This window comes from Schistocerca americana, chromosome 10 (genome assembly GCF_021461395.2).
Source record: "Schistocerca americana isolate TAMUIC-IGC-003095 chromosome 10, iqSchAmer2.1, whole genome shotgun sequence".
In the NCBI taxonomy this organism is placed as follows: Eukaryota; Metazoa; Arthropoda; class Insecta; order Orthoptera; family Acrididae; genus Schistocerca; species Schistocerca americana.
In genome coordinates, this window is record NC_060128.1 from 141459765 (window position 1) to 141472621 (window position 12857).

General features: G+C 42.1%; 1 protein-coding gene across 1 annotated transcript in view; it reads left to right on the plus strand.

Annotated features, from left to right (window-relative positions):
* Positions 1-2505, plus strand: part of LOC124552307 (homeotic protein proboscipedia-like) — a 31979-nt gene extending 29474 nt beyond the window's left edge. Inside the window, exon 6 of the mRNA XM_047126581.1 lies at positions 1323-2505. Coding sequence (XP_046982537.1) covers positions 1323-2505 — 1183 coding nt within the window. The remainder of the gene's footprint in view (positions 1-1322) is intronic.
* The last annotated feature ends 10352 nt before the right edge of the window (positions 2506-12857 follow it).

Genomic DNA, 12857 nt, shown 5'->3' on the forward strand with positions numbered 1-12857 from the left:
TTACATACTCCCGTAACCCTTTCTTCTTCTCCTGTCCCTACACCCGCATTCCAGTTATGGCTATTAGATTTTTATCTCCCTTTACATACTGAATTACCCATTCAATCTACTCATATACTTTCTCTATCCCTTCATCTTCTGACCGCGAAGTGGGCACGTATATCTGAACAGTCGTCGTCGGTTAGGCTTGCTGATAACAACCCTATCACTGAACTGTTCACAGTAACACACTCTCTGCCCTTCCTTGCTATTCGTAATGAATCCGACGCCCGTTAAACCATTTTCTGCAATTGTTTATACTATTCTATACTCGTCTGACCAGAAATCCTTGGCCTCTTTCCATTTCACATCACTGACTGCCATTCTATCTAGATTGAGACTTAGCAGTTCGCTTAACAGATATTCTGGCTTCCCTACGACATTCATACTTCTGACATTCCATGCCCCCCCCCCCCCCCCATACTAGAACGTTATCGTTTCGTGGGTTATTCAGTATTTTCCTTATGGTCACGTCCCCCTTGGCAATCTCCTCCCGGACATCAGAATGGGGGAGTATTCCGGAATCTTTTGCCAATAAAGAGACCATCATTATACTTTTTCAGCCGCGGGCCGTATGTCCTGAGGATACTGATTATGTATCTCTGATGCAGTGGTTTTCATTGCCTTCTGCATCCTTATGCCGTTTATCGTTATGAATTCTTCTGCCTTTAGTAGCAGTTTTCCAACCCTAGGACAAGAGAGTGACCAGAATCTTTGTCCGCTCATCGAACAGTCTCTCTTACTTATGAAGCAAAGTGTACCTATAGCAACAAATGCAGCCAATAGTAAGTGAAAAAATTATGAAATTTCACAAGTAAAAAGAATTATTTTGTTACATTTTTGAACTTCAGCTGCTACGAGTGCGAATCCTGAATCCTTCCTGGTCATGCTGACAAAGTTTTATGAATTTATTTGTAAAAGTATAGACAGTGGAGGCCGTGCGGTTCTAGGCGCTACATTCTGGAACCGAGCGACCGCTACAGTCGCACGTTCGAATCCTGCCTCGGGCGTAGATGTGTGTGATGTCCTTAGGTTTGTTAGGTTTAAGTAGCTCTAAGTTCTAGGCGACAATGAAGTTGAGTCCCATAGTGCTCAGAGCCATTTGAACCATTTTTTTTGCTCAGGGCCATAGACAGTGGAAATTAAAATGTCATGTGGTGCCTCTCCAGCTCCAAGTCGGCCCGTTTGACGTCCTACCCCCCTTAAAAGCATCTCGCATAGATATGACCACAATAAAGTGCACATTTGATCAGTTATCAGTAACCTTGTACGTCTTTCTGCAGGCAATACCCTCGACCAAACGGCATGCATCCGTCGCCACGGGGAACCACGTCTGGGGGCGTGAGGGCGGTAGGCAGTGGCGGGGGCGTGGTTGTGAACCCAGCCTACCAGGCCCCCCAGCCACCTCCCCAGCCGCCCCCACAACAGCAGGCTCCCCCGCCGATGCAGCCGCAGCAGGGCCTGCCTCACCATCAGTACCACGCTCTGCCCGCACACCAGTCCGGCGGCGGCTACACCAGCTACAATGGCTACCAGCCAGAGGCCGCTGCCGGCTACGGGGGCTACCGCCAGCACCAGCACCAGCACCAGCAGCACCAGCAGCCACCCGCGCACCACCAGCAGCACCAGCCGCAGCAGATGGTGGCCGCCGGCTACCAGCAGCACCACCACAACTACCCCCACCACGACCAGTACACGGCGGCCGCGTACGCCGCCGGGGTCTACGCTGACGGGGGCGGGGCCTACAACCCAGAGAGCGTTCACCACCAGCACCTGGTGCACCACCAGACTGGGCCGGAGTACTACCACGACGGCATGCACCACCACCATCACCACCACCACGCCCACCCGCACCAGCACCACCAGCCGCAGCAACAGCAACAGCAGCACCAGGCCGGCCCCATCGTGGCGCAGCACCAATCCTTTGTGCAGCATCCCCACCACCAGCACCACCAGCTGAACCACGGGCAGCAGCAGCTCGAGTACGCCAAGCACCAGCAGCAGCACCACCACTACTACGAGCACCACCAGCACCAAGGGCACCACCTCGTGCACCAGGGGGGCGACGCTTCCACCATCCCGTCCAATTTCGTCTCGTCGCCTGACCCTTTCCCCTTGACCAACGCCAATTCCAACGGCACTGTCAACGGCACCAACAACAACAACAACAACCCCGGTACACCCAACAACAACAGCAACAACGGCGGCAGCAACCAGACGACGCCCAACGGCGCGCCCCCGACGCCGGCGTCGGCGTCTTCCGCGACGATCATGACGCCGCCCACCAGCGTCCACCCCTCGGAGGGCTCCGGAGAGAGTGGCGGCTTCGGCACTGGGGGTGGCGGAGGCGGCTTCCACCATTTCTACAGCGAACCGCCTCCGGAGAGCAGCAACAGCTCGGCCGATTTCAACTTCTTGAGCAACCTCGCCAATGACTTTGCCCCCGAATACTACCAACTGAGCTGAAGCCTATGCTCTGTGGACTGAAGACACCGTGTGCCGAATATTTCTCCAGCTGCCGTACGGCGGACAGCTTCAATAACTGGAAAACGGCAGCTGATCCAGCAGCTTCCCCAACTTCGCCCCAGAGCATTTCCAGCAAAGCTGAAGGTTATGCTCTACTGAAGTTACGAGGCTGTGTGTCGGTGGTTGCCTTAACTGCCCAGTGACGAATAGCTTTAATTACGCATTGATGATGCCACTACAGTCGTTAATCACTCAGAAATTGTTACGAACCCGACACGCTTTTTAGATGAACACTACTAAACTGGACATGGAGTTGTTTTCCCATTGCCTTAACGAACTAGAGGGCTCCTCGCGTTTTTCAGAATTTTACATGTCATGTAAACGAAGTTGAATTATTAGCGTGTGTGAAGCATGCTTTTAAAATCAATGCAAAGGTGTCAAAAAGTTCAACAGTCGCAAATTTTCTTTACCTGACCTCAAATTGACCAGCGTTTTAGAACTGAACGTCGAGATTCCGATGCACACACACAAGCACACACACACACACACACACACACGCACACACACACACACACACACGGATCTCCTCTTTCCTGTACCTCTCCGGACTGCCATTCCACTTTCTCAATAAAAAAAAGGAGTATGACTCAGTTTAAGTATGGACAATTTTGACACACTTTAGTGTTTCAAAATGAACCTTTGATACACAGGGTTTTAATCACTGAGCTAGAATGTCCCCAGTAAATCGGTTTCCTTCCTCCTGGTCATGCTGTCAAATTACTTTGCTATATTTTATCGTAGGACGCTGTTTATTTGCTGGCATAGATGGCAAACGTATGAGAAGAACCAAAGAGCTATATTACTTCCGCTTCACATGGCAAGCTGTCTCACTCATTCCTTAATATTATTTTTTTTTTTTTTTGAATATCTCGAAAATTTGGTCGAGCGAGATTATACCAAACATCTGAAATTTTGGTCACTTGAAGAAAATCATCTCTCCGTTAAAGTTGTTCTATATATCGTTCGTGAATGAAATCACTTTTTTCTTCGTATCTGCCTTCCGTCAAACACATTAACTTGCCCTTTTTTTACGCGCTTGATCGTCACAAATTACATTCCTGAATGAAGGAATATGGGAATCACACTTGCTACGAATATTTTTCATTTATAAGGGAAAGAGGGCGGATTTCAAGGTGACAGTCTGTTCCAAGTAATTATTTGGTCTCGACTCCACTTTTTAATGGTATAAACACATCCGTTGTACGTACTGCATTTCGCCTCAAACTTATCCAGATTTTTTTACAGCAGCTCACTTTTTCCCTCGACTTTATGCAGATACGACCGCGCATTCCATTCTCACAAATTGCTTCGTTGGCGTGCCAGAGTTAATAATCGACGCTATATTAAAGTGGACATATTATCTTCATATAGTGCGCTATCTCTCCGGTTTTCCACACCTCATGCTTCCGTATAATTAAAATTGCTCGCTTCCGGTAGGTAATTAAACATAACACCGAGGCGCTACTCCGTAACCAGATAGTAGACCGTAATCAGGATCTCTCTTTTTTTCCGTCGTTTCTGTCAGAAAGCAACTCTGGGCATGACGGAAGCGCGTTTTCCTCAAAATGTAACGCAGTGTGGAACTTACAGCGCTAGTCCTTTTATTCTAACTCGTCATTTGTGCAGGATAGTAAAGAACCGCGGCGAAGTACTCTAGAACGTGCCGGGAAGGAAATATTCATGACATGAAATGTATTGATAAGCTACTTCGCAAGTCTCTTAAACTCTTCCGTAGATTTCGTCTACATAGAGCAAGTAATTAGTGTATACTAGGAACTATTATTCATTTAACCGAATATACGTCACCGTATTAACCTATTGAGCACTGATAGCTGCAGGTTTGCTTGGATTTCTTATGCCGTCGTAGTTTTGATCGCGGGCACAGTTTTCTTCCAGAAAATCGTCACGTGCATCACATGCATTCTGTAACGGCCTATTCCCTGCGTTGACAAAGCACGGTTTCGCAATATGCTAACCAGTTTCTCGTATACTTTCTAATTTGTGACCAGTTACACGGATATTGTAGATGCGGATTTGATCACATTTCCTAAACCTCGCCTGTACCAAAGCTGTCCAACGAAAATGATCAATAATTTTTTTTTTTGGAACATACCTTTACACATTCACAGAATCATGATGTGCTGTAATCAATGTAGTGCCCATTTCACGTATAGCATTTCTACCAGTTGCTTCGAGTCCTCCACGAACGTTCTCTACTTTAAATGCTTTCCAGAAAACTGTTTAACAGTGGAAAAGACCAATATTACATAGAAGATATCGTGGAATAAAGACAGAATTAGAAACACATTTTACAATGATTTACTCAAGGGAGACATAATTACTATTTACAACGTGCGAATGTGCGTTACCATTTAATAACGAGAATCATCCATCAGTATATTGCTTACCGTATTTAGCATGACATTAAACTTTTTTTTTAATTCTGTAAAATATCACCAGAATCAGAATCTATAAAATTATTTTCAGTGTACAACTGCTTTAGCAATTACCATAGAGCGTAACTTCTCGATACTGTTGTACGTGGCGTTTTCAGAATTATTATAATTCTGAAGAAGGCTACGGAATACATATTACCATCAGTTACACACTTAGAATACGCTTACTGATATCTTGAGCATAAATAAATTAGATATTCACTATATTTCTAGCAGAAACCACCGCTTACATTCTTTTCCTAGATGTTACTGACGCCAGAGAGCTAAGAACGCACCTTCAAGTTAACGTTCAGGATTAACCAAATGTAGTCAAGTCCATTTCCCATAAATTATTGCCTCTCACGGAAAACTATCATCTCGCTGCAAGACTGAAGTCGAGCTTCGCTTGTAGCGTCCCTTATTACCCGTTACGTCACTCGGCGGGAGAAATTACCTCCGTGGCGTGTGTAATTTTCCCGTCAACGCTCCGCATGCCGAACCAATAAAATTACTGCTCCACGCTATTCGTGATGTTGTTCGATAATCTCTCACTTTCAATTTCTCGCACAAAAGCAATGAAAACCAATCTTTTCATTTAATTGTGAACCAACCCTCAACACTTAAGTACTCAGTGAAACTCTGATCCATGACTTTTTTACGGAACTTTCGTTGCTTCGTATAGATCTAGGCCGGTTTCTGTGCTCAAAAGTGAACATTCTAACGCAACTGATCCGAACTTCACTCCGTACTTCGACCGTCTCATCATTTCCCAACTTACTCATCTGTCACGATGCCACAGTTAAATGAATAAAAATATTTTAATGCTGTGAACACTACCGACAAATCTAAACTGTGTCCTGAGGCAAAACGCGAACCTGGATTTTCAGCCTTGTTATCAACCGCAAGGTGTCTCAGGAACCGACATAAAAGGCTTCCTCCCATCACAACTTCGAACGGAAAACTATATCCCACGAAATGCGAAGGCCCACGTTTGATGCCCGCCAGGACATGCAGGTTTCACACCCGTAATCTGCATCTTTAACCCACAAAATAATATGAAAATTATCTTGTACTAAAATTAGTCGGGTCGACGTTCTGGGAAAGACTTCTCCATTTTCTTCGGCACCATACTTCCCTTTTCCTTGGACTTTTCTCTCACAAGTCCTCTGGTACACATTCAATCTACCTTGTTCTTGCTATTACTCCTCCTGGGTCGCGTTCCACTAACATTTCCACAATTCTCTTGTCAATGTAGGTGACGTCACTTCTCACGTCACGTCCACAACATGTCAATCTTCTCTTGAACTTTCTTCGAAATCTTCGTCACTTTAACACTGCCTCTTACTCTCGCGCTTCTGATCCTACTGCCTCTGGTGCCGCTACAAAGTTTTCTTCACTTTCATCATTTCAGCCATTCCACTGCCTTAACCTGTGCGTAAGTTGATGCTCATGTCTCGGATCAACACAGCATTGCACATCTCACTACTGACCTATACACCATTCCTTTAGTCTCTAGATTTGCTCATCTATCGCACAATACACCTGACGACCTTTTCCTGTTCATCCAACTTATCTGCATTCTACGGTCTATTGTGAAATCTGAATTATCAGAGAATACTTCCATCCTAAGTAGTCAAAGCTGTCGACTTTCTTCAATTTTTCTACGTATTAAGGATTTTATATCATCGAACCCTAGAGCGCAAACAAATTTCATTGTGATTATTAGTTGCAGCCTTACATGAGCCACGTTCAGACCATAAATATAATCTTGATTAGTGTAACTGCCATAACAGCTTAACACATTGTCATAAATATTAGTGTGATAACATTCATACAGACTGTGTAGGTGGAATAATGTGACAAATCGGTCGTATACAGTCAGATGGAGGGAAGGTCGTAAAACTAATACACCACATCGTTAAAGCTTAGTGACTGACACATTTAACCAGTATTTGTGCTACAGACGACACAAATATTGATTAAATGTGTCAGTTCCTAAGCTTCATGCCTTAGTTTTAAGACCTTAGTTATAGCTGGTTGTATACGAGCCATGTCTCACGTCATTCCACCTACACATTCTGTATCAGCACAGTCACCCAGAATTTTTATGACGATATGTTAAGCCGTTATGGCAGTTACTGTAATCAAGGCTGTGTTTATGATCTGAAGATGTCTCTCTTTTGTAGCTGAAACTAGTAATCACAATAAAGTAATCTTGACTTCGAGGATATATATATATATATATATATTTATATATATACATATATATGTAATTTGTTTGTAATCTTGACTTATATATATATATATATATATATATATATATATATATATATATATATATATATATATATATATACGACAGATAGATTGTCCGCCCCTTCGAATGTCAACAAACAGAGCTTTCTTTACGACTTGTCCACCCAACTGGATTGTTTGCTCCCCTTGTTCCCTGTCTTTCAAAGATTTTCTTCAACTCTTCCATGTCATATCCAGCTCATCCCCGCTGGTGCCACATAGCGGTGTACCATTTTCCAACGTCAAACCAACGCGCTTGCTCTCTAGCACCATCTGATACTATTTCAATTGTAACCTCCCCGTGAAAATTTTAGAAGTCAATATTAGTGAAACTGTAACCTCCCAGCAAGAATATGAAGACAATGATAATGAAATTGAGCCGAATGTTAGCTTCCCACAGTAATAAAACTCAATGATAATAAAAATGTGCAAAAATGTTAAGTCCCCACAAAACTGAATAATTAAAAATGAGCCAAGCGTAACCTGCTTGAAAAATTAAAGAATAATAATGGCCCAAATGTAAACTCCCCACAAAATTAACGTTAAGATGAAGCTGATAAATTTTATAAGGGCAGCTGCGCTGACCTTCGGCCCTGTGCAATAATTGAACCTGAACACAAAAACCAAAATGTTTACCTCAGTAAACTGCATCTATATCTGCTCTTATTTTTCGGCACAGCTCCGTGCAATGGTGGCCCATGTTTAATTTTGATTCTTGGAGGGAATGCATAGGAAATATTATTTAACTTGAAATGAATCTTTTTCTTTAAAACAGTTACTTTAAATGAAAATTATTATTGGGGCAATTCTTGAACAAATTAATTACAATTAACATCTGTCATTAGCTGAGCGCAATGCTGCTTCATTACCTTCGTTAACAATATACCTCGTCCAGAACCGTGACCAGAGACCCATGTCGACGCCCGCCGACTCCTCACACACAACTACTGTTCCTGCCGACTCGCTACACGCAACTACTGAGTCCAACTCACAACTGAACACGGTCAAGCGCAGATTAGCAACGATAAATAACTCTCTGGTCAGAGATTCTGTCATGCCTCGCCATCGCTGGTACTGAATACACTGAATACATACGTGTTTCACAATGAACAGATCGAAAATATATGGGCTTCCCTAAATTTAAAAAAAAAAAAAATTGTTCAACACCTTCCCTAAAAATAAATGTAAATAAAAAAAATTAATGGTCATTTCGTTCGACAGCTTTCACGTGCATTACCTGACCCGTAAAATTACAATTTTTCTAAATTCATTTAAAGTTACTGCTTATCCGGTTCTAAGTTAAATTAGGTACGCTGATAGTTTGATGCCTAATCTGAACATGTTGACGGCAGCTGTGTATTCCGCCTACTGTGCTCTTAAGCTTACACCAACTTACTATTTGTACGAAAGCGGAAAATTCACTGATGGACGCCTATTGTTATCGAGAGCAGATTTTAATGAAGGCTCGACCAGGTAGGGTTCAGATGCGGTGGCCCCATGAATCACGTCGGTGAAAGGCCCTCAAATTCCCCTGTCGCCGCGTCCGCACTCATAGCGTACGGTATTCAAGTGTCCATCGCGGCGTGAGAGTCTTTTGTTTCCTCTCCCCAGCCAAATTGCCGTCCTTTCTGTCGCCCACAGAGTGGCAAGATTCATCGCCGCCAACGCAGCGGACACATTGTCGCTAGTTCATAATGAAGGTAACAGCTTGTAATGCGGTCCTCCAGGGAGGGAAAAGACTTTGGTAAAATAATGGACACCATCCCGTCATGCACCGCGGAAGAAATTCCCTGGTGCTGATAAACTATAAAACGTAAACGGAGTCATTTCAAAAGTTTATAAGCGAGGAGCCTGAAATCTCGTGTGTATGTGATGTGTAAAGCAAAACATGAGTTTCTGTGACGGCGTGTGATACGCGAACGCAGATTTGGGCCGTCGTTTGCAGCAAGAAAATGAAAACGCAACGAAATAAAATGTGGGAATCAAAGAACGAAAAATGTTATTACGTGGAACTATTCTGCGATCGACAGTTTGCAATAAAAGGGCTTGAGAACTGTTGCAGAATTGCTGCCCAAATGATTCTTGTGTAATTTATTGCTACAACAAAACTGACTACAACTTTTCCTCGTACTATCGTTTTAGATGTATAGTGCTTTTTTCAGTCCATTGTGGTGAATGTAGGAGAGAATCGTCTAAGAGAAACAAGTGAAAACTTTGTAAGAGTTAATCAAAACTTTGTTAAAGGAGATTGAAATAAAAAAAAGAAAGAAGGGGCAATATTTGAACAAATCTGTTCTTTAATATTACACGATAGCTTATTACTAGCTGATATTAATGTTGTTGTTCCTTTGTTGTTTAATGTAAATACCACAATAATGAACTTTATTATTACTAATCAATAATTACTATTCCTTTATGATTATTATGTACAGCTCTATAAATGAAAAATACGCCACTCGTTCTGTGGCGTAACAGAAATAAAATTACACAAAGTTTTAGCTTACGGTCTTCACTCATTGTTTCATCTTTGAACCTTTCTCAAAACATTTTTTTAAAATTTAATTTACTGCGTTGCTTGTTCTAAGGATAATAAGAAAGCCATTTCGTTATGAGGTGCAACGTGATAAGGATGACAGGGTAAGTATATCAGGTTACAATGCTAATACACAGGATGATCGAGAAATCAGGAAACATATTTCGTTCATATTGTCACACAATAAGCTGTTGTTAGAGTTTGTTTTAGTACACTACATAAATGATGTAGTAAACGGTGGGATTACCGGAGTATTGGGAGAACTGGAAGGGAAAGAAACATACATGAATGTGTAAGAGAGGATTTGGAAGCCGTCGACTTATCTCTGCTTTTCTTTCTTTTTCTTTTTTTGCACATAATTAGAACTGCACATCGGTGTTATTCATTTGTGTATTTTTATCCTCACAGGGTATAATTTGCGTTTCGTAAGACATGAAAACTGGCTGATCATATAATTTCTCCGCTTTTATGTAACCAGAGCAATTACTTTTGATGCTAGTACAGTTTACATGCACAAACATAAAAAAATGTATATAATAATTATTATTATTTTCTACTCAGCAGAAAGTTATTCATCATTATCAAAAGCAAGAGTTTCCCGTTGTTTTCGATGAATGCGAAAGTTGGTGGGTGAATAACAGAAATATATTTTAATAAGACCGACAAAGTGGTGAAGCCATGTTTGGTATCATTTCGTTTATCAATTTTTTGATTTTACCGTTTTGTTGAATAAATTGTGTTTCCCAGCGCCATATTATAAATCAGTATCGTTTGCTTTATTTTTATTAGACACACCTCTGTTTCACATTATATACTAATCATTTGCGAATAAAACCTGAACAGTGACAGTATCAATTTCGCTATAAATACTGTTTATTCTTAAATAAAAGACAGGAGGGTAGTAATGTAGAACAAAAATGTTCCATAGACTCTTTATACAGTATATCCTCACTCAGCACCTTCGGTTTTTAGGGGAACCTAGGAAGAGACGGATAGCATATGTAAAGAAAAAGATCGTTATGAAGTAACGCCGGATAGGTATGCAACACATCCAACATACAGGTAATGCAGTATGACCTAACTCACGAAAGCTAGTACTGTAGTCTACACACCTACTAGTGGTAGACTAGGTGCCCCACGCTAGGTTTACGACTCTAGCTGTTTTTGTTGTTGTTGCGGTCTTCAGTCTGAAGACTAGTCTGATGCACCTTTCCATGTTAGTCTATCCTGCTCATGCATCTTCCTCTTCTACTGCAAACTATATCCATATTAACCTGATTACTGTATTCAAGCCTAGGTCTTCCTATATATTTTTTAGCCCCCTACCAATATCACTCCACTACCGAATCGAAGATTCCTTGCTGCCTCAGGATGCTGTAAGCTGATCATTTCTTTAAGTCAAATTGTGCCACAAAAATGTTCAGTGCCAATACATTAGTTATTCGCTCTACTCATCTAATATTCAGCACTCATCTGCAGCCCCACATTTCAAAAGCTTCTTCTGTCTTCTTGTGTGTAATTCTTATCGTCCAAGTTTAACTTCAGTATAACGCTTCACTGAATACAAATTCTGTCATAAATTACTTCCTGACACTTAAATGTATCACAGAGTGTAAATATCTTTGGAGTGAGCATTCGGATGCGCAGACCGATAATTCCGTCCTCTCCTGCAGCTCAAGCCACGAATATGAAGATAGTACCTGCTCTCGAAAGAACAGATACCATTGATGACCGTGTAGCTTCTCTAGAATAAATGATTATTAATTGAAACCCTCAGCTTTCAACAGGTGGTGTTGATATACCTCGATGGGGACAGCTGAAAATGCGTGCCCCGATCGGGACTCGAACCCGGGATCTCCTGCTTACATGGCTGACGCTCTATCAATCTGAGCTACCGAGATGAATAACGCTACTGCTGGGACTTATCCCTTGCACGCTTCCCGTGAGACTCACATCCCCAACTGTCCACAATCTACATACGTAATGTACTCGTACCTGTGCGCATTCGCACAGACGACGGTCAATGGCCGCGTAGCCTTTAACTATATATGAAGATAGTAACTGTTATCGAAAGAAAAGATACCATTGATGACCGTGCAGCTTCTCTAGAATAAATGATAATTAATTGAAACGGCCTATGTAGATGATATCCTCGTAGTGAGTGCAGAATTGTTGAATCACTGTAAGATTCTGAATGAAGTATTGAAAGCTGTGTATAGAGGAGGTATGAAACTAAACTCAGTAAATCTGAATTTGTAAATAAGGAAATTTCATTTGTGGGTCACAGGATTAACAAGGAACGCATACCGCCTGATGCAGAAAGGCTTGCGGCTATTACAGGTTTCCCACCACCCAAGCTGGAGAACAGCTATCGGCAGCTGAGGGTTTCAATTAATTATCATTTAAGTCACGTGATTTTGGTACGTCGCATTTAACCCGTATAGCACTTAGCGTATTTGAGTTTATTACTTCGCTCCACAGGTATGTCACCTTCAGAAGCACCGTGAAACATTATGAAAGGTGGATACCCTGAACCACAGCGCCAGAGATTGCGCCAAAGAGCATTATTCAGCCGCCTCCACTGGCAGTGCTTGTTGAGAAGCAGCAGTAGTCGGTCGTTGTTGAGATGTGGTGGTAGTTAGTTCTTTGGAGAGAGGATGTTGATGCCTGTAATATTTGAGGCCATGTTGTGTGCAGATGTTTTTATGGGCTAGACACCAGATGCTGTTCGAATGGAGATGTTGTAATGATCAGAGTACTTTGCATTCATATTATATAAATAAGCCCCCATGCACGATGGCGACCGCTGCTTCGGATCGTCCCTTGGAATTATTCTGATTGTAAAAATAGCAGACAGTAGTATTGTTGTAGTAATTTGTAGTTTAGTAATTGTAGTCTATATTGCATGTGTAGATTTGGTAAATGTCATTCTTCTAATGGTATTTTTTGCAGAATTTAATTTTTGTTGTCTTGTATACGGGTTTGACAATTTTGTGCAATTATGAAAATTTCAATTGTTCGTTAATCGT